General features: G+C 39.3%; 1 protein-coding gene across 1 annotated transcript in view; it reads left to right on the top strand.

Moving 5' to 3' along the window:
- The first annotated feature begins 4,451 nt into the window (after nucleotides 1-4,451).
- Nucleotides 4,452-23,032, top strand: part of TMEM30A (transmembrane protein 30A) — a 55,098-nt gene continuing 36,517 nt past the window's right edge. The window contains exon 1 of the mRNA XM_066253745.1: nucleotides 4,452-4,896. Within this exon, the coding sequence (XP_066109842.1) occupies nucleotides 4,660-4,896 (237 nt within the window). The 5' untranslated portion in view covers nucleotides 4,452-4,659. The remainder of the gene's footprint in view (nucleotides 4,897-23,032) is intronic.

The raw sequence follows: 23,032 nt of genomic DNA, 5'->3' as shown, positions 1-23,032 counted from the left end.
AGTGGGAGAGCAGTGGATTGCTCAGAGACTGGTTATAACAACCGCAGACAGTCAGTACAGATTACTCTTCCCAGAAGATTCAGTGACAATAAAAATGACATTGTGGGTTAGTTTATTGAATCCCTACCTTGTCCCTCATGGTGTGCTGATCAGAAGGAAGTCCTATAAGGTCTTGGTGTTTGTCATTGATATTTATTTCCATTGACTAAAAAAAGTGTTTTACTTCTCAAGCTCAGTAAAAGTAGACTTGCACAATTAAGCCCATTAATTTTTTTAAAATTATTTTAGAGAGAGAGAGAGAGAGAGAGGGGATGAAAGAGAGAAAAAGAAACATCAACCTGATGTTCTACTTATTTATGCATTCTCTGGTAGATTCTTGTTTGTGTCCCAACCAGGGATCAAACCCACAACCTTGGTGCATCCAGATAATGCTCCAACCAACTGATCTACTAAAACAGGGCACATTTAAGCCCACTTTGGAGTTATCCTTTAAAATATGTTAGAATTGCATTAAATAATCACATGAGTAATTTCACAGGGTTTGAAACCCAAGTGTTTCAAAAAACAAATGATGAAATAAATGTACTTCCCATGGACTTCCAATCATTTAACACTTGGAATAACAGAAAAAGGTAAGTTAAAACTACATCTAAAAATAGTCCAAGTGTATGATTTATAAAAAAATAACATTTTTTTAAAGATCTACTTTCTTATATCTCTTGATTCTCATGGAGTAAGGAAAGTATCTTACCTCCTCTGTTCCTCTCCTTTTAAAAATAACTACACTACTATACTGTACTTGTAATAGATGTCAGTCAACCAAGAGATGGAAAAATTATTATTTGAAGGGAAGGCCTTATTTATAATTGATGGCATCTATTGGAGAAATATATACCATGGGATGTACTACAAAGAAGTCATAAAGTCTGAGGTCTTATTAGAATTATATTCTTTCATTTAAAGAGTGTGGAATTATGAGAAATGTTATTTCCTTCTCAAAACAAAGTTCTTAGGCTGTCTGCTAAGGAATTCTGGTGGCATTGCTCTTTCCTCTAGTGAGACTAACCATTTAAATATCTGGTTTGACTTGTATTTCTGATTGCTGACTGTGGTAACTCAGAAACTTGCAAAACCTTTCATTATAACACCAATGACTTCAGGCTAATCAATCCCTCAGGGTCAAAACAAAAGGATTTTCTTTAATGTCTAACTGAAAAAATTTAATAAATATACTACATAAAAATCAGGAAAAGGTCAACTTTAAAGGAAGTAATTTTTCAAAATCAATTTGAATTAAGCTCTGATGCAGTAAATACAAGAAATTAAATTTATTATGCAAATTCTACATCACTCTTTTCCTAAAAATCTTCTCAATTAAAAATAAATTTAGTTAAATAGGAATGAAAAAAAAATTCAAACTATTTCCAGTCCCTACGAATTTTTTCTGAAATTCATACTGGTAAAAACTATAGTACATCTCTCGGCTCTCTTTAACTTTCTTAAACATTTTTTAAGCTAAACATGTGAATAAAATGATTTAAATGTGGATAGAAGCTAGAGAACTGAAGCAGCACCAAACACTCAAAGGAGTCTAATAAGCAAATCTGCGTGGCATTTTGGCAAAATAGTAAAAGACCGGTTTTAGTTTCCTCTTCTTAATTCCTTATGTAACTCAGTAGTCAAAGTGTTTTTCTCCAATGTATCTGGTTACCCAATTCAGTGTTTTGAACACAGCAATTTAATTTAAAAATAAAATTTATTATAAAACTTCTCCAAAAGCTATTTATATACACCTTTTCAGATCACTGGGTTTGTGTCTGCTTGATTATTTTGAATTTCTTTTCATATTTGGGCTCAAGTATTCACTGCACACTTTCTATATTGACCTGGTAGTCAGCATTAATCAATGTCGTTTAGCCACATACTTTTTTTAAAACCAGGAATCAGCAAATGAACAATCATTTAAACAATATGTTATCTAAATGTGTCATCAACACACATACAAGCACTCCTAGCAAACACAGTTTAAAAACTGCATATATTAGTAATCCATTGTGAGAACAAGTACACACTCTTTTGTTGCCCCAGAAATGCCGAACATTGAAAAATATTCCTACTTCATCAGATAAATGAAAAAAAACTACCTAGTAAGTAGTTTTTCAACAACTACAAAGTATGACCAATTAAATTCTGACTTTCTTGAGCAAATGGAGAGGTAAAAAAAATGTTAGCTGGGGAAAACAGCATGTTGTGATAGCAGAGTATAGAAACGGTTCTGGAAGGATGTCATCACGAGATCTTGAAGTCATATCATCCATTTGGTCCTCACCTGAAATGTAAGTTTTAGACAAGAATCTAAGAAAGCTTTCAGTTTGAAAAGTCTATTTTAGTCAAAATGGAATTTCTAGCAAGAAAAAAAGACAAGGAATTAATCTTTCCTGTGAATAAACAAAACTAAAGAAAAGGGAAACAGATAAAAACCTCATGATCATTCAGATCACTATAGCAAAAAACTGAGGACAAAATATTGATCATATTTACAGATAATGCTGAAATAGCAAATCACATAAGTAACTATCACACTTAGTGGGTGTGATGATATAGGCAGAAATAGGGAGGAAAATACTTGCCCTATGTCCAATACTGTTATGTACGTTTTTATTAACCAACAGAATTTAGCAAAATAAAATGAGCCTATGCCTTCTGCATTAACTGTGATGGATGAGTATTTTCCATTTGAGCCTGAGGTTGAAAGTAAGGCTTACATAGATCAAAACAAAATGTATAGATCTACCAATGTTACCAGCGCTAAGAATTTAAGAAATAATGGATGTTATATAAAAGCAAAACAAGCAAGTTAGTTATCTTCCAGATAAAATATTAGATTGGCTCACATCTTGAGGCTTGTAGTCATTTTGGAAATACATTTAATTGTAAATTATGAGTCCCAAGCACTCTTTTCATTTCCCTTTTCTTGAATTATCTTCCAAAAGGTATGGCTGCAGACAAAGCCTTAAAGAAAATAGAGTCTGGATATTTGTTTTCAGATGTGACCTACTCTCTGGATTTCAAAGATGCCAATATAATGTGGATTGTATATAATTTTAAAAAGTTTACAAACATATGCTTATTGCAGAAATTTTGGAAAATACAGAATAAGAACATAGAAGTAGAGAAAAAATATCCTCCATCCGGTCGAGGGAGGTTACCACTATTTACTTTTTTTTTTTTTTTTTTTTTTTTTTGTATTTTTCTGAACCGGGAAGGCAGTCAGACAGACTCCCACATGCGCCCGAGGCAGAGGCCATGGAGCCATCCTCAGCACCCGGGCCCTGGCCAGGAATCGAACCCGGGACTTCCGCACGCCAGGCTGACGCTCTACCACTGAGCCAACCGGTCAGGGTCTACCACTATTTACTTTTTAATTGGGCTTTATACTTATATTACCTCCGTAGTAATAAAGATTTAGTTACTTTATATACAATGGATATTTCTATCCATAAATAAGTACTTGGTAGTTTTTTTAAAAATAATTGTTTTTTAGATTTTATTTATTCATTTTTAGAAAGAGAGAGAAAGAGAAAGGAGAGACAGAGAGAGAGAGAGAAAGGGGGGGAGAAGTTAGAAGATCAACTCCCATTGTGCCTTGACCAGGCAAGCCCAAGGTTTTGAACCCAAGACCTCAGAGAATACTTGGTAGTTTTATAGGGTCTGCATAGTATCTCACTTTGTAGTAATGAAGTAATTTTTTTGAGGTTTTTTTTTCAACTGTAAAATAAAGAGCTACATCTTCTTACAGAAGACTTCTTAAATCTGCGCAGAGACACGTGGACACAGAAAAGACAGTAGAAAGGAAGAAGACCATTAATAGAATAAAAACATGGGAGAATAGCTTAAGTAGAGGGCAAAATAAGACGGTTAACCCAGTCACATCATTTATTCCTGATTTTAGGACAAAGGTGTCACCCATCACACATGTCACTTAAAGTTTGTATTTGCACTATGGAGATTTGTTTCAATGAGCGAAATTCGCGGTTTTACAACCCAAGCAAATACTCCAATCCCGTGGTCTCTCAAAAGCTCCGATTCTCTCCAGAGAGGGCTTCAGAATAAACAAAAACCTGTCCCGCGCCGAGGCCACTAGAAAGACCGGTTTGTCAGCAGCTCCAGGGATGCGGAGGGTGGTCCAGGCCGGGCGGGCTCAGACCAGCGAACCGTCTAGAAAGCCCAGAACATCCTAGAACGCCCGTCGCCAAGACAGTGAGAGCCGCAGGTAGGCGGCTGCGAACTGAGCGTTAAGCCCGTGGAGTGAAGACCAGGGCCCACGCACGGGCGCCGCCCCGCCCCGCTCCGCCCACCAGGCCTGCGCACGCGCTCTCGCAGCTTCCAGCTTCAAGGGGCCGAGGCCCGCACTTTGTCGTCACAGGGCCGATGAGTACCGTGTGCCCGCCCTTTCCCTTCCCCTTCTACCCTCCTCCTCTTCCCCCTCCCCTCGTCCCTCAGTCGGCTGGAGGCTGTCTGCAGAAGGGAGTCCCGCCTCTTTCGCTTTTACATTGGAGGTCGCGGCGGCAGCGGCGCCTGCGCACCTACGGGCAGGGTCAGCGGGCGGGTTCCCAGGACGGTCCACCTGCGAGTGGCGGCGCAGCGCTCGGAGGGTCCATGGCGATGAACTATAACGCGAAGGATGAAGTGGACGATGGGCCCCCGTGTGCTCCTGGGGGTACCGCGAAGAGCCGGAGACCCGACAACACGGCCTTTAAACAGCAACGGCTGCCGGCTTGGCAGCCCATACTCACGGCCGGCACGGTGCTGCCTACCTTCTTCGTCATCGGCCTCATATTCATCCCCATCGGCATCGGCATCTTCGTCACCTCCAACAACATCCGCGAGGTCGAGGTGAGGGCAGCGGGTGGCGGCGGGAGTCGGCGCTGCTCGGGGAGCCGGCTCTTCCGGCTGCCCCGCTCTTTCCTCAGCTCCCGGGAGGCTGACCCACGGCCCTCGCCTCCCCCACACCTTCCCTCTCTCCTCGCTTTCTTCTTTCTTTCTGCGGGTTTTCTTAATTTGCAGTTTGGTTCCGGCTTCCTCTCGCGATTTACACTATTAGAGGTGAAATGAGTGTTGAATAGAGGGTGGGGCAGAAGAAGAACGCCCCCTTCAGGAGCGGTTTTTGTGACTCCGTGGGGTTTATTTACCTCCAGCAGAAGTTAAGAAAGAGAGAAAGGGATAGAGAAAAAGAAGTGTGTATGTGTGTGTGTGTGGGGGAGTTATATCTATATGTTATTGTGGAAGAATTGATGTGGTCAGAGTGTCATTACCTGTGTGAGGGGGGATTATCCTAAGACCCAGAACAACACCTTGGTCATCGTTGGGCACAGGACTCAGAGTCGTGGAGGTATTGGCGATGTTTATCTAAAGAAGTTGTCATTACCAGGTTACGTATTAGGACAAATGAGCTAAGTGTGCACGGTACCTTTTATTTTGAGCTAATTGCTGCTTTTAGTTATAGGGCATGATATAGGTAAATAGTAACCTGAAACTTCAATTCCGGTTTTTCTTTTAGGCTATGTTTATTAATAACCATGTCCTACATTCGCCCTCGTTCACCCCCCCCCCAATTCTAAACTTTAATAAAAGAGTCAATGATCACAATAAGTTGTACACTGTTTGCTGAACGTTTTACTAATATAAGACATGGTAGAGAAACTTGGGGAAGTATCTTGAATTGTCAAAGAAGCAATCATAGGCTATGAAGATAGGTTGATACTAAAATGTAAATACTTTATATTATGGCCAATATTAAACACCTGCTAATCTCTTTCCTTGAGTATCTGAGGGTATTTTTATCTGTTTGAAAGGGCAGATTTCTTTGATTTCTTCTGTTCTATCAGGTTATATCATTTTCCTTTAATTTTATGCATGTGATTTGATGGGGCTTTCAGAGTAATATTATTTTCACTACAGGAATAAGTATAAAGATACTTGTTTTTCAGTTTAATTTATGTTACCTCTAAAAGCAAAATTAATACATATGTGTATTGATTTTAGCCAGAGAGGAAGGAGGGGGTGGGGGAGAGAGACAGACAGACAGAGACAGGAATATCGATCTGTTCTTGTATGTACCCTGACCTGGAATCGAACCTGCGCAACTTACGTACTTCGGACCAATGCTCTAACCAATTGAGCTACCCGAACAGGGCAAAAGTTAATATTTTTTTAAACATTTAAAAAAATTATTTATTCATTTTAGAGAGGGGGAAGAGAAAGGGGAGGTAGGAGGAGCAGGATGCATCAACTCCCATATGTGCCTTGACCAGGCAAGCCCAGTGTTTCGAACTGGCGACCTCAGCATTCCAGGTCAACACTTTATCCACTGCGCCACCACAGGCCCACTGCAAAAATTAATATATTTTTAATTGTACAGTGTTCAATACTATGTTAAGAATAGTATCCATAGCATAGTTTTTAAATCTTTTATAAAAAATTCATTTTCAGTTTAATAGCTAAAAGTGTCACAGTATTTTCTTTCAGCATGTATTTTTATTTGTTTTATAATTCCTATCTCCCTTATAGTCCTTCAAATGTAGTACTCTTGTTCTCCCAGTTACACTGGGATTAGGCATATGAGTAAAGTGATGTATTATTGCAAGGACTGTGGGCTCTGAACTGGAGTCAGGCAGACCTGGTTTAAATTCCAGCTTAGCCACTAACTCAGCTTCTTTGAAAACTTCAATCTCTTTGAGCCTCAAGTTTCCCTATCTGTAAAATACATAAATAATGCCTTTTAAAATGAGAATTAGAAACAGTATAGATAAGATTCTTGGTATTAAGTTTGTATAAGATCATCCTTAATCAAGAGATGAAAACTGGAGCCAGAGAGATTGACATTTCCTAGTAAGCTAGAAGAATATTGTAAAATTGAGGCAGGATCTCAAACCCAGATAGTCTTTATTCCCAGCCTTAAGCTTTTATACTACATTAGGGTTCTTACTGCAGTATTACTAGTTAAGTAGAAGAGAATAGTTTAACATTATAAAGTTGATCATCTTCCTTAAACTTCTTCAGATTGTAAGATGAAAGTAGTGGTAATTTGCAATTTTATATGGTGGGTATTTATCAAAACTCAACTTCTGTTAATTATACTATTCTGTGAAAATTAATGTTTTACTTTCTTTAAAAATTTTGGGATTTTAAATAAAATAAGGCTCTTCACCTTCACACTAGGTAGTTGGAGAAATGCAGATTTCTTAAGTATGTAGTTCTCATGTATGCCTCTGATTTCAAGTGCCCTAACGAATCTGCTGCAGCTCTGTCTGGTTAAAAGGTTACTGGAGTTAAAAGTCAAGGCATTCGAGTTGAATTTCCACCTGTTAGTGATCCTAGGCATATTTGTGAGTCTCAGGTGTTTTTTTTTTAAATGGACTTTTAGAGAAAGGAAGGAGAGGGGGAGAGAGAGAAATCAATTTGTTGTTTCACTCATTCTTATTGATTCTTGTATGTGCCCTGACCTTGATCAAACCTACAACCTGCCCTGGTTGGATAGCTCAGTTGGTTAGAGCATCATCCTAAAGCTTAGAGGTTGCTGGTTTGATTCCTGGTCAGGGCACATATAGGAACAGCTCAGTGTTTTGTTTTGTTTTTTTAAAAAGATAAAAAAACCCAAAAACCAAAAAGCATGTCAGGACGATACTAACCGATTGAGCTACACGGCTAGGGCTGAGTCTCAGTTTTTTATTGGAAGAACCAAAAGATTCAGACTAGATGATCTCTAAGATAATATTTAACACTAAAATTGTATGACTTCCAACTTTAATGTGATTTAAAAAGTGTCGCATATCTAGCCTGGCCTGTGGTGGTGCAGCAGGTAGAATATCAGCCTGGAACGCTGAGGTTGCAGTTTCGAGACCCTGGGCTTGCCCAGTCAGGACACATACAACAAGCAAGCAGTGAACAACTGGAGTGAAGTAACTATGAGTTTATGCTTCTCACTCCCTCCTCCCTCTCCTGTCTGTAAAATCAATAAATAAAATCTTTGTTTAAAAAATGCTGTATATCTAAATTGTATCACCTTTGGAACTAGAGGAGATGAAAGTAGGACTGATTAGGAATTTTGTAAACAACACTAACATAAGTTCTGTGAGTAGAATCACTTTTTAAAAAAAATTTGGCTATTAAATACGTAAAGAATTGTTTCTGAATTGAGTTTAGAGTTTATTGAGAAAAACCTAGGTTCTGAATTGAGTTTAGAGTTTATTGAGAAAAACTTTCCTAAAACACACATGCTTGTTTCTGCCTACTCTCCACCCTTTGCAAGACAATACTGTAGTTTCGTTTAAATACAAATATTGATCAACTTACGACCTATGCAACTTACGACCATTCAACTTTATGACCACAGTCGCTAGCCACGACTGCTCCGAGTCTGGCAGCTCTGGCAGTGCAAGGGCTGCCCAGCTGGGCCTACGACAGTGCGGACCAGCTTCCGGCAGCACTACCATCTCCACGTGCACCATTTCAACTGTTATCCTAGACTCGGTACAGCAATTTGTGTTTTGTGCCTTGGATATTTTTCATCAAACCCCTCCCCAGATGTCTACCAAGAGGAAGTTGTCTTTGCAAATATTAAACCAGTTGTACTGGTAATGCAGTGTTTTACTTAAACCTGACAAATGCAAAAATAAGAAACAAAATGGTGTAGAGATGATACAAATGGCATAAAATGAACAAAGAAAATGATGATATATAACAATAATGAAAGAAAATTATGATAAAATCTGACTTAAAGATTTTTATAACATCATTTTACAGTACTGTACATATAGCCTACTCAACTTACGACCAAATCATGTTATGGTCTGTCAGAACCAATCGTGGTCGTAAGTGGAGCACTAGCTGTATTGAGGGTTATTTAAAGTGAGCAACCAGAAGTTCTTGCCAGCATTCAATTTCATGCTATAAGTTGTTCATACTACTTAGCTTATTTCCTCATTTTTTGAAAAATTTTAAGAATGTTCTTTGCCTTGCTTCAGTGGCTCAGTGGATCAAGTGTTGACCTGGCATGCCAGAGGTTGCAGGTTCCACCCCTGGTCAGGGCATGTATGAGAGGTGGTCAGTGGGTGTACAACTCAATGGAACTAAGTGAAATAACAAGTTGATGCTCCCCTCTCTCCTTTTCTCCCTCCCTCCCTCCCTCCCTGCCTCTCTCCCTCCCTCTCTCTTCCTCTTTTCCTCTCTCTCCCTCTCTCTTCTTCTCTTCCCCTCTCTCCCCCCCTCTCCCCCTATCCTTCTCTTTCCCTTTCCCTCTTTCTCCCTCTCTCCCTCTCCTCCTTCCTCTCCTCCTTCCTCTCTCTCAAATTAATGGAACAATTAAAAGAAAAAAAAAGTCTGCTGTGTTGTTAATCAAATTACCAGGCCAAAGGATACTTGCCAAATCAGAGTGCTTTTGTAATATAGCTTAAAGTGCTAAGATCAAATATCCAGATTTTTTAAGTATAAAAATCAAGTGGGTCTTTGTTCTAGAAATGCTAAAAAATTACTACTCTTAGAAAGCTTGTTGGATCCTCCTGACAAATGTGTAAAAAATCGTATTTAAAAATTTTAATGCTTATATTTGGCAGTATATCTCCCCCCACCACTTAGGTTTATATATTTTGTTTAGTTTGTTTTTAGATTTTCCATAATATAATAAAGTGAAATTATTAGGAAATTAAGGTTGTTAATTTATCATTCATAAGAAAATATTTTAAATATTTAAATCTTACTCAACACTAAGGTTTACTATTTTCATTCATTATTAGCAGCAAGGAATAAATATTGCCTCTAATTTGGCAATTGTAGGAGTCAGGCATATCTTTCTACCCCAGAGGTGATGTTTTTCTAGTCTAGGGTCCTTGTTATTGAGGCTGAGAAATTATTTGACTAGAGCTAACTTGAAAAAAATAGTGAGGTATTCTTATCTATTGTAAAGGCAGTTGTCAATATGAAGTTATATAGTTTAATTATTATAACTGGATGAGAACATTATACAGAGTAATTTTCAGAGTAAGTTAAAAAACTAAACATTTACTTCAAGTTAATATTTCCAGAAGTTTTCAAGATACATTTTCATTAAATTTTAGTGGATTGGCATCCCCTCATGTTTGATAGAGAAACCCCGAGTCTTGTTTATTTCACTTTATATTTAATCCTAATTATTTTCTGTTTACCTTGTTTTTGATAAAAATATAGTATTATCTCCTGACTGGTGGTGGTGCAGTGGATAGTAGAGCGTCGACCAGGAATGCTGAGGTCCCAGGTTCAAAACCCAAAGGTCACCAGCTTGGGCACCGGGTGTCTGGCTTGAGTGTGGGGTCATAGACATGATCACATGGTTGCTGGCTTGAGCCCAAAGGTTGCTGGCTTGAACAAGGGGTCACTGGCGCAGCTGGAACGCCTGGTCAAGGCACATACGGGAAACAGTCAGTGAACAACTAAGGTGCTGCAATGAAGAATTGATGTTCCCCCCTCCCCTGCTAATATATACTGCTCACAAAAATTAGGGGATATTTCAAAATGAATATGAAACGATAAAATCCCTAATTTTTGTGAGCAGTATTATATATATATATTATATATATATATATATATAATATATATATATATTTTTACTCCTGGGCAACTTGGATTCTTAGATTCTAAGATATTTAAGGGAATTAAGTTTTTCTTCTATGTTTTGTATTCTTTGTTTATATTTAGCTTATGCTTTCTAGATTGTTAAAGATTAACCACTTTATGTTAAGAAGTTTAAAGATTTTAATATTCAGATGAATTGCAGTTGCTTAGGACTCTTGGAAATTAAGAAGATTATAGTATTATTGTTTTAATTTGTTACTCAAGTAACTAGTACTTAGAGCAGGGCATGATATAGCCAGCCAGACTGGTTTGTAAGGCCTAGCCCTAGATACTGAGAATGGTTTTACAGATGAACATTTTCCTTAATTTAAGATAAGAGAACATTAAGTCGGAACACTATGTAAAATTTTATTCCTCGCCTGAAAAAGTTTCATTCTTATTAGTAGATCTGTGTCACTAGAAAATTGCGTACAATTTTTATTATATTTTGAAATTAATCAATAAAAAATTGGTGCAAATTTGTTATCTCTCATTGTAGAAGAGTCTACATAATATTCTTGGCCTTGCTTCTTGGTTTGTAAAGCCGAAAATACCTTCTGACCCTTTACAGAAAAGAATTTCCTGCCCTTGACTTCAAGTTTTAAATAAACATACTTGCAAATTTAGCATTTGTTATAAAAATAGCAGTATTTAATTGATTCATCCTGACCCTCAATAATCTTTCCATTAGGTATAATGATCCCTGACAATTGCTTTGTGTTCTGCCTTCTTTGTTCAAGTTTAATAGATATAGAATACTGTAGCTAAATTTACCATCAGTCTTGGCTCAGGTCATATCCTTCTTCATTTCTTTGTCACAGATAAAGTTCAAGCAACCTAAAGAAAATTGCTTTTACAAGGTTTTCTTAGGTTACCTTTTGTCTTCCTTGCAGCCTTTAGAAAAAGAACTCCTGATTAATTCTTTAATGTGGAAAAATCAGTTCAAAGGGGTACTTAAAATGCCATTTTTAACTTAATCTAGTTAATACTTAAAATGATTTACCTTATTAGTCAGCATTTTGTTGATGACCTGTTTTGGTCTTATATTGATTTCCTTTAAGACAGATTTACATTCAAAAATGAAAGTTTTCCAGTCCTTATACACTATAAAAATTGCATGTCCTTCAAATTCCTCCTTTCTTACTGCATTAAATTCAATGTGTTTCTTAGGAATAAATTAGAAATGAGGTGTGTTTTTAGGATTACCAAGAAGAAATGCTGTTTGATTTTGGGGAACAATTGCAATGGTAGCAAAACAAAGCTAAGAAATTTTATAACTCTTAAGCTTATTTACCTACATTTGTTCAGTTTTGTCTCTGGTTCTTTGTGTTTCATGTTTAAGCTGATGGGAAGGTTTCCAGTTTACTGTATTCTGTACTGTGCTTTGTGTACTTCTGGCATTTTATTGTTGTCAAGTACTGCAATCCGTGGGTTACATAGAGACACCAGGCAGGTTACAGAAGGAATTCAAGGAGTTTATTAATTAGCCAGCTAGCTACATGGGACATGGTCCCAAATCATGTAGGCCCTCTTACCGTTCTAGATCTTCTATTATATAAAATTAAGTACTGGTTGGGGTGGGTAAGGAGGGAGCATGGTACAATAGTCAATTACTAAGAAGCTTACAACATTTATCTATAGGGTCTATCATATTAAAAGGAAAAAGCATTCCTACACCACGAGATAACACAGTAGCGATAATTGTTTTACATACCCGGCAAAGACATTCTCAAATCTTCTTAGGTCTGCCCCCCATCCCTGTTGCCACAACGAAATGGTTAGCTTAGGATAAGGAGAGAGACCAAATGAAAATACCTTTGCTAAAAGTGTTGGGGCTAACTTATTAGGGAACCTAAACCCCGCTTGTTTAGTTTACAAATTTTTATACATATAAAGGATTTCAAGAGGGATGATTATTAGAAAGCATATAAAATGTTACAGGGAGGGGGATGCATTTGGGGCAACACTAGAATCTATGTAAACCCAATAAATTAAAATCAATAAAAAAATAAAATGTTACAGAATGCAGGTTTTTCAAGCAAGGGGAGTGGTCTGGAGATCCCTTTGTCTAGAGGTGTGCCTCACTCTCAGGACTCCAGGAGGGGAGGGGGAGTCAGAGTGTAGGAATTCTTAATTAAGGTACATAAACACTCTTTTCTAAAGGCTTTTAAGAAAAGAGAAGTGTCGGGATTCTTAGATAAATTCTGTCTTCCTTGCTCTGTAGTTAAATTATGACTTATCTGACTCAGTTGTCCTTGCAAGCCAGGAAGCTCCTGCATTCTCCCTCATTCTCCATAGAAAGGAGGGGACAAGAAGCCTGACATTTCCTCTTTAAAATGGCGTTGCTGATACCAAGTTTTAGTTCTTTGGCACCTTATCACATTATAAGTATTCTTAAACATAAGGGAACTATATTTCCTCTCTCATTTGGTAGCCCCTTTTAGCCCCATTTTGTTCCTCTGGTAAGTTATGAATTATTATCTTTAGTATAAACTATTTTCTTCCTCTCTTTATTGAGGTATAATTGACAAATAAAAATTGTATATGTTTAGTATGTCCAATATGATGGTTTGATATATATTGTACATATACATTATGAAATGGTCACCTTAATCAAACTAATTAACACATCCATCACCTTCTATAGTTGTCCCCCCTTTTTTTTGGTGTGGTGAGGACATTTAAGCTCTACTCTTATCGAAAAGACAAGAGGTAAATTGTTGGGCAAAGATAAAATATATTATGCTTCACTTTATTAAAGATAGCGCTGCCCACATGGAAGCCTGTCACCCAGGTGATATTAACGTGTGTTGGGGGCGGGCTGTGGGCAGGCAAGATCCTTGTAGCCTGGGGCTTGGTTAGGACTAAGCCTTTCCCACCCTTTTTGATGTGGGGTGGTGCAATCCCATCATGCCTCAGATAAGTGACTTTGTATTAGAGCAGGGGTCCCCAAACTACGGCCTGCGGGCCACGTGCGGCCCCCTGAGGCCATTTATCCGGCCCCCGCTGCACTTCCGGAAGGGGCACCTCTTTCATTGGTGGTCAGTAAGAGGAGCCTAGTTCCCATGGAAATACTGGTCAGTTTGTTGATTTAAATTTACTTGTTCTTTATTTTAAATATTGTATTTGTTCCCGTTTTGTTTTTTTACTTTAAAATAAGATAGGTGCAGTGTGCTTAGGGATTTGTCCATAGTTTTTTTTATAGTCCAGCCCTCCAACGGTCTGAGGGACAGTGAACTGGCTCCCTGTGTAAAAAGTTTGGGGACCCCTGTATTAGAGACTTCTCTGTTTTGTATATTGGATTAAAGGTTTTGATTTCTGCACTATAAAGTGGGGCAGACCGGGAACTTGCTCTCTCAGTGGTTCCTGAGATTAGTATTAGAGAGGAGAGCAGAGAAAGGCCACGTGGAAGAGGCTAGGAGAGGCAGCCAAGATGGTGGAGTGCTGAAGGAGAAGCCAGTTTGTGCAGAGAGAAGGAGATAGGGAACAGAGGTGAATAAGGCTGGTGAGCTAGAAACTTTTGATCCTGAGAAAACTCAGATAAGTCAGTAGCTTTGTGAGCACTGAATGAGTGGGTTTTAGAGCCCAGTGTGTGTTTTTACTTGCCCGCCAGGTGCAAGCTAGGATTAAAAGTGATGGCCCACCAGTTCTTGGCTCCGTTGTTTCATTACTGTCTCTCTGCATCTAATACGAACCTGGATGGGCTAGGTGGCTGTGATGGTGGCTGTGACTACTGGCCTTACATAAGTGTTGATGAAGGTGTAGAGAAAAGGGAGCCCCTTGTGGAATGTAAATTGGTATACAGCCATTACGGAAAATAGTGTGTAGATTCCTTAAAATAGAAACTAGAACTGTTAAGATCCATATGAAATCCCACTACTGAATATATATACAAGGGAAAACATTGTTTTTTACCATATTTCCCTATGTATAATATTCACCTTTTTTTTGAAAAAGTTTGAGGTCTAAAAACTGGGTGCATCTCTTATTCAGTGGTTGTAGGTTTTTTGTTTGTTTGCATTTCCATAGATGGATCTGAGGATGAGGCAATATATGAAGACAGTGATTTGTCATCAGACACAGATGAGGACAAGCTAATGGATGGGAGTTTGACAGTGATGAGGAATTGTATGAATTTTATGATGAATAAAACTTGAGTTCAATAACTTTATATAACACATTGTTTTTTTTGTTGTTTTTTTTTTAATTTCGGGCCTCGAAATTAAGGTGCACCTTATACATGGAAGCACTTATATAAGAGTACATGGGGAAATACGGTATCTAGCCAACAGATTTTATCACAAACTGGACTTTAGGTTAGGCCACCCTTGAATTTTACTAATGAAGAATGTTGTAGTTTTTGATGGCTGTAAGGTATTTTTCCCCAGGAGAAGGAAGGAAGGGGGCTGGGACCATGAAGTGTGGAATAACAAAAGGCTTTATTTAGTACAGCACATCCCACCAAGGAGGTTCCCTGGCCCCGAGGAAAGATGGAGGCCAGGGAGGAAAGATGGAGGCCTGGGAAGTCGCAAGTGGTGACCTGCGTGGGGAATATTTAAAGGGTCCCTAGGGTGGTCGAGCTAGTATGACATGGTGAAATCTCACTGGCTGGCAGACGGTCGCTTTTTTCCAAAGGGCTCCTGGGAAGTTTCTTTTGGCGTGCTTAGTTGTGGGCGGTCCTAGCCAAGGTTTGTGGGTCTGACCTTTCTCCATTATCCACCGACCTTACAATGGCAACAGCTCATAGACTGAATTTAATTTGTCAAGAGTTTTAATCAACATTGAGCATTTTCTTTTTCTTTTTTTTTAGTTTTACATTGATTTGAGAAAAAGGTGGGGGGAGGGAGGGAAAGAGAAAGACAGAAGCATCAATTCATTGTTTTACTTAGTTCCATTTAGTTGTGTACTCATTGGTTGCTTCTCCTATGTGTCCTGACTGGGGATTGAACCCGTGACCTCAATGCACCTGGGAAAATGTTCTGTCCTTTCAGCTACCTCAGTGTCATCCAGGGCTGGCATTGAGCATTTTCTGTATGCTAAGCCCTGCTGTAGACATAGTGGATGATAGAAAAAGTTTTTAGACAAGGCCTCTTTTTTTTTCTTTTTCCTGCTCAAGCAGAGAACCCTCAAAAAATTATTAAAAAATTTTTTTTATTTACTGATTTTTTTTAAGGGGGGAGGAGAAAGAGAGAAACATCAGTTTATTGTTCCACCAATTCCTGCCATCATTGATTGATTCTTATGTGCCCTGATTGGGGATCGAACCTGCAACCTCAGCATGTTGGGACAACATGAACTAACCAACTGAACTACTAGGCCAGGAGGAGAGCCCTTCTTAAGAAGCCTGGAATTTTGAGGGAGATAAGACAGACACATAAAAGGAAAACTAAGCCTTGTTAAGGTGAGTGGTACAGACAGAAAATACCTTAGTAGTTTGAAGAAAGACAAGATCACACCTGTCTTTAATAACCATGGAAAACTTTGTGGTGGAAATGGGGTTTGAGCGGGAACTTGAAGGTTAGTTAAGTAGCAGTTGTAACGGAGAGGTTGGATACATTTCAAGAAAGGCAGTTAGTATGAGCAAAGGTGTAGTGGCAGGAAATGAAAAGGTGTATATTGAAAATAGGAGTAAGGGCAGACCAGCTGATGCCAGGTTGTGGATAGACTTGTATTTGTTAATGAATGTATTAAACTGGGGAAGTAACATGATTGACACATGTGTATCAGTTAAGATTAGGTTCGGTAGTGAGTAAGGTTTTCATTTTCAAGTGAAATCTGTTAGAAATGCAGTTCCTGGCTAGTATGGAGGCTCTCTCTGTTTTACTGAATCCACACTCTGTCTCGTGTACTGCTCTGTCATTCTTAGTATTGGCTCCAACGCTCATAGTCTAGAACAGAGGCTAGGGTTCTAATTGTCACATCCTTTTCCAGGTACTAGTGTAGAAGTGAAGAAGAGCAAAAGAATTAAAGGCCTTTTAAAGAAGGTACTTGCAAGCTGCCACATACCACCTCCACTTAATAACAGGACCACTCTTGCTGTAAGGGAGGCTGAGAAATGTGGTCTTTATTATTATTATTTTTCTTTTTATTGAATTTATTGGGATGATATTGGTTAATAAAATTATATGTTTCAGGTGTACAAGTCTATATAATATATCACCTGTATATCGTATTGTGTGTTTACTACCCCAGATCAAGTCTCCTTCCATTGCTATTTATCCTCCCTGCACCCTCTTCTACTTCCTCCCGCTCCTTTGCCCCCTTTCCTTCTGGTAATCACCATACTGTTGACTGTGTTGAGGGTTTTTTCCCTTAAGTCCTTTACCTTTTCTACTCAGCCCCTCAGCCGCCCCCAGTCTGATAGCCGTCAGTCTGTTAACCTGTGAGCCTGTTTCTATTTTGTTTGTTCATTAGATTCCACATACAGTATAATGAAACCAAATGGTCCTTGTCTTTCTCTGACTGGTTTATTTCACTTAGCATAAAGTTCTCCAGATCCATCCATGCAGTTGCAAAGAGTAAGATTTCCTTTTTTTACAGCCCAGTGGTATTCCATTGTGTAAATGTACCACAGCTGCTTTTTAAAAATTAACTAACAGAGTGACATTCATCAATAAGCGTACATAGGTTTCATGTGAACATTTCTGTAGCACTTGAACTTGATTATGTTGTATACCCATCACCCAACGTCAAATCATTTTCTGTCACCTTATATTTGTCCCTCTTTACACCCTTCCCCCACCCATCCCTCCCCATTCACTCAAGGCCCTTTCCGCCTCCCCCACATTGCTTTCCCCTGGTAAGCACTTCACTTTCATCTGTGTCCATAAGTCTCAGTTTTATATCCCACCTGTGTGTGAAATCATACTGTTCTTAGCTTTTTCTGATTTACTTGTTTCACTTAATATAATGTTCTCAGGGTCCATCCATGTTGTTGTAAATGTTACTATGTCATGATTTCTTATGGCTGAGTAGTATTCTGTTGTATATATGTACCACATTTTCTTTATCCAATCCTCTATCGAGGGACACTTCCGGTGTTTCTATGTCTTGGTCGCTGTGAGTAATGCTGCGATGAGCATGGGGGTGCATATGTCTTTACATACCAGTGTTTTCGAGTGTTTGGGGTAGATACCCAGTAGAGGGATTGCTGGGTCCTATGGTAATTCTATTCTTAATTTTTTTAGGAACTACCATACTTTCTTCCATAGTGGTTGTACTAATTTGCATTCCCACCAGCAGTGAATAAGGGTTCCGGTTTCTTCACAGCCTTTCGAACACTTATCTCTCTTGCTGACAATAGCCAATCTAACAGGTGTGAGGTTGTATCTCATTGTAGTTTTGATTTGCATTTCTCTAATCGTTAGTGAAGATGAGCATCTTTTCATATATCTGTTGGCCATTTGTATGTCCTCTTGGAAGAAGTGTCTGTTCAGGTCCTCTCCCTATTTTTTAATTGAATTGTTTGATTATATGGTGCTGGGCTTTGTGAGTTGTTTATATAGTTTGGATATTAACCCCTTATGAGAGCTGTTTTTTGCAAATATCACCTCCCATTTATTTGTTTTGTTGTCAGTTTCTTTTGCTGTGCAGAAGCTTTTTAGTTTGATATAGTCCCATTCATTTATATTTGCCTTTACTTCCCTTGCCTTTGGGGTCAAATTCATAAATTGTTCTCTAACGCCAAGGTCCATGAGCTTAGTACCTATATTTTCTTCTATATAATTTATAGTTTCAGGTCTTATATTTAGGTCTTTGATCCATTTTGAATTAATTTTTGTGCAGAGGGACAAACTGTAGTCGAGTTTCATTCTTTTGCATGTGGCTTTCCAGTTTTCTCAGCACCATTTATTGAAGAGGTTTTCTTTTCTCTATTGTGTGTTTTTGGCTCCTTTGTCATGGGTGCTCTGCATGTTCAGAGAAACTTCTCTAGTAAAACGATAGAAACAGTTTCCAAAAGTATAGTCTTTACCACAGCTTTTTTATCCACTCATCCACTGATGGACACTTGGATTGCCTCCAAATCTTGACTATTTTAGATTAAATTGCAATTAACATAAGAGTGTATGTATTTTTTCATGCACTCCTATGTTGATATGCATATTAGTGTTTTGGTTTTCTTCAGATATATTTCCACAAGTGTAATTGCTGAGTCATGAGGTGGCAGTTCCATTTTTAATTTTTGTAGGAAACTCCATACTGCTTTTCACAACGGGGCTCCAATCTGCATTCCCACCAACAATGCATAAGATACCCTTTTCCACATCCTTGCCAACACTTGTTTGGATTTATTGCTGATAGGGCATTCTGACAGGTGTGAGGTGATAGCTATCTCATTGTGCTTTTAATTTGCATTTCTCTGATGGTTAGTGACATTGAGCATCTTTTCATATGTCTATTGGCCATCTGTATGTCCTCTTTGAAGAAGTGTCTATTCAGGTCCTATGCTCATTTTTCAGTTGGATTGTGTGTTGTTTTGTTGTTGAATTTTATAGGTTCTTTATATATTTTAAATATTAACCCCTTCATCAGAGGTATCATTGATGAATGTTCTCCCATTCAGTGTGTTGGTTTTTCATTCTGTTGATGGTTTCCTTTGCTGTGCAAAATGTTTAGTTTTTATTTATTTATTTTCAGTGAGAGGAGGGGAGACAGAGAGAGACTCCCGCATGTGTCCCGACTGGAATCCACCCGGCAAGCCCAGTAGTGGGTAATACTCTGCCCATTTGGGTTGTTACTCTATTGCTCAGCAACCAAGTTCTTCTTAGCACCTGAGGCGGAGGTCATGGAACCATCCTCAGGACCCAGGACCATCTTGCTCCAATGAGCTATGGCTATAGGAGGGGGACAGGGAGAGAGAGAGAGACAGGGAGAGAGGTAAGAGGAGGGAGAGGTGAAGAAGCAATTGGGCACTTCTCCTGGGTGCCCTGACTGGGAATTGAACCTGGACATACACATGCAGGGCCAACGCTCTACCACTGAACCAACTGGCCTGGGCCAAAACATTTTAGTTTGATGTAGTCCGATTGTTTATTTTTTCTTTGTTTCCTTGCCTGAGGCTTAATATCAGAAGATATATTGCTATGAAGTGTCCGAGATTTTACTGTCTATGTTTTCTTTAAGACTTTTAAAGTTGCCTGACCAAATGGTGGCACAGTGGATAGAGCATTGACCTAGAATACTGAGGACCCAGGTTTGAAACTCCAAGAGCTCCGGCTTGAGCATGGGCTCATCTGGCTTGAACATGGGCTCTCGAGTTTGAGTGCTGGGTCGCTGGCTTGAGCCTGGGATCATAAACATGACCCCATGGTCACTAGCTTGAGCCAAAGGTTGCTCACTTGAGCCTAAGGTCACTCTCTTGAGCAAGAGGTCACTTGCTGTGCTGTACCCCCTTTCCCTCTGTCAGGGCACATGAGAAAGCAATCAATGAACAACTAAGGAGCTGCAGTGAAAAATTGATACTTCTAATCTCTCTCCCTGTCTGTCTGTCCCTATCTGTCCGTCTCTCTGATTCTCTGTCTCTGTCACACACTCAGAAAGACTTTTTAAGTCTAACATTTAATTCTTTAATCCATTTTGAGTTTATTCTTATGTACAGTGAAATGTGATGATCTAGTTTCATTTTTTCGTACAGATTTGTCTAATTTTTTCAACACCATTTATTGAATAGATCAGTGGTTTTTAACCACGGATCCTCCAGAAATTTTCTGTCTGGAGGATCTATCCATTGATGTCAATGGGTGTTAAAATCCTCTATTACTGTTTTATTGTCAGTCTCTCCCCTTATGTTCATCAAGATTTGTTTTATGTATTTATTATTTAGGTGCTTCTATGTTGGATGCATAAATGTTTATTACAAGGTTTATATCCTCTTGTTGGGTTTCTCTTTTTATCATTATGTAGTGTCCTTTTCTTTTTTTTTTCTTTTTTTGTATTTTTCTGAAGCTGGAAACGGGAGAGACCGTCAGACAGACTCCCGCATGCGCTCGACCGGGATCCACCCGGCACGCCCACCATGGCCGCTCTGCCCACCAGGGGGCGATGCTCTGCCCCTCTGGGGCGTCACTCTGTCGCGACCAGAGCCACTCCAGCGCCCGGGCTATCTTTGCTCCAATGGAGCCTTGCTGTGGGAGGGGAAGAGAGATACAGAGAGGAAGGAGAGGGGGAGGGGTGGAGAAGCAGATGGGCGCGTCTCCTGTGTGCCCTGGCCGGGAATCGAACCCGGGACTTCTGCACGCCAGGCTGACGCTCTACCCCTGAGCCAACCGGCCAGGGCCCGTAGTGTCCTTTTCTGTCTTTTACTATAGCCGTTGTTTTAAATTATGTTTTGTCATATGTAAGTCTTATTATCTCAGCTTTTTAAAAATTTCCATTTGTGTGAAATATCTTTCTCCATCCCTAATTTTAGTCTGTATATATATCTTTTCTGCTGTTGGTCTCTTGTGAACAAAATATATATGGATCTTGTTTTCCTATCCATTCAGCTACCCTATGTTTATTCTGATAACAGGTTTTCAGCTACTAATTGTTTTATACTAGGGGTTAGGAACCTATGGCTCACGAACCAGATGTGGCTCTTTTGATGGCTGCATCTGGCTCGCAGACAAATCTTTAATGAAAAAAAAATGTTAGAAATATAAAACATTCTCATGTATTACAATCCATTCTTTTCCTACCGCTCATGTTCATGGATGCGGGTGGCTGGAGCCAATCACAGCTGTCCTCCAGGACAACGCCAAATTTTTATTGGATAATGCGTAATGTAAACCGGTCGTTGTGAGGTCAGGAAGTAAACTTCCTCCTTTTAATCAAGTAGCTACCTAATTGCAGAAACACTTTTGACGAAGAAGATGGCTAAAAGAAAAAAAGATGATGAGTATCGTACTTTTCAGCAGGAATGGACAGAGGAATTTGCCTTTGTGGAGAGAGCAGGTTCTGCAGTGTGTCTAATATGCAATGATAAAATTGCATCGATGAAACGGTCAAATATAAAGCGGTACTTGGACACACGCTATACTACATTTGCATTGAAATGTCCAGTGGGGGGAACGCAGGAAGAAAGCATGTCAAGAGCTACTGTGCAGAGTGCAAGCTAGTCAGCAACTCTGTGTTTGGACCCAACAAGGTGACTGGAATTCGTCTAGCTTTGCTGGTGCTTTAGAAATTGTGAGAAATGGAAAGCCATTCACAAATGGAGAGTATGCCAAAACATTCATGCTTGATGTTGCCAATGAACTTTTTGACAACTTTTTGGATAAAGGCAAGATAATCAAACGAATAAAGACATGCCTCTGTCGGCAAGAACTGTTCATGATCGAACCATCATGATGGCAAATCAAATTGAAGCAACACAAGTGAAGGACATAAATGCAACACCATTCTTTTCTCTCGCTTTGGATGAGTCAACAGACGTAAGCCATTTATCCCAGTTCAGCGTGATTGCAAGGTATGCTGTTGGTGACACACTATGTGAGGAAAGTCTTGCTATTTTGCCTATGAAAGAGACAACAAGAGGGGAGGATTTATTCAAGTCTTTCACTGAGTTCGCTAAAGAAAAAAAATCTTCTGATGGATAAATGTATTTCGGTGTGTACTGACGGTGCTCCGTGCATGGTGGGGAAAAACAGAGGATTCGTAGTGCTTCTTCGTGAACATGAAAAGAGACCCATCCTAAGTTTTCACTGCATCCTGTATCGGAAGGCGCTTTGTGCTCAGATGTGTGGTGAGCAGCTTGGTGAGGTGATGTTGCTGGTCATTCGGGTGGTCAACTTTATTGTTGCCCGAGCTTTAAACGATCGCCAGTTTAAAACACTGCTGGATGAAGTTGGGAATAATTATCCTGGTATGCTTCTGCACAGCAATGTACATTGGTTGTCAAGAGGGAAGATGCTCAGCCATTTCACTGCTTGTCTGAATGAAATCTGGACTGTTCTTGAAATGAAAAATGTTGAGCATCCTGAGTTAGCTAACACTGAGTGGCTCCTGAAGTGCTACTATCTCATGGATATGACTGAACATCTGAACCAGCTCAGTGTGAAAATGCAAGACCTTGGAAATACAGTTTTATCCCTTCAACAAGCAGTGTTTGCATTTGAAAACAAGCTGGAACTCTTCATCACCAACATTGAAACAGGTCATTTACTACACTTTGAAAAACTGGGAGAGTTTAAAGATGCATGCACAGCAAGTGACGCAGCTCAACATCTTGATCTCCAGCAGCTAGCGGGCTTCACATCTAATCTCCTGCAGTCATTCAAAGCGCACTTTGAAGAATTTCGTGAGCGCACTCGTCTTCTTAAGTTCATCACCCATCCACAAGAGTCTGCAGTGGACATCTCCACCCTGAGTTACATCCCCGGTGTCTCCGTCAGAGATTTTGAGCTAC

This window comes from Saccopteryx bilineata, chromosome 1 (genome assembly GCF_036850765.1).
Source record: "Saccopteryx bilineata isolate mSacBil1 chromosome 1, mSacBil1_pri_phased_curated, whole genome shotgun sequence".
Classification (NCBI taxonomy): domain Eukaryota; kingdom Metazoa; phylum Chordata; class Mammalia; order Chiroptera; family Emballonuridae; genus Saccopteryx; species Saccopteryx bilineata.
The sequence above is the reverse complement of the archived record's forward strand: the minus strand, read 5'-3'. Positions and strand labels throughout refer to the sequence as shown.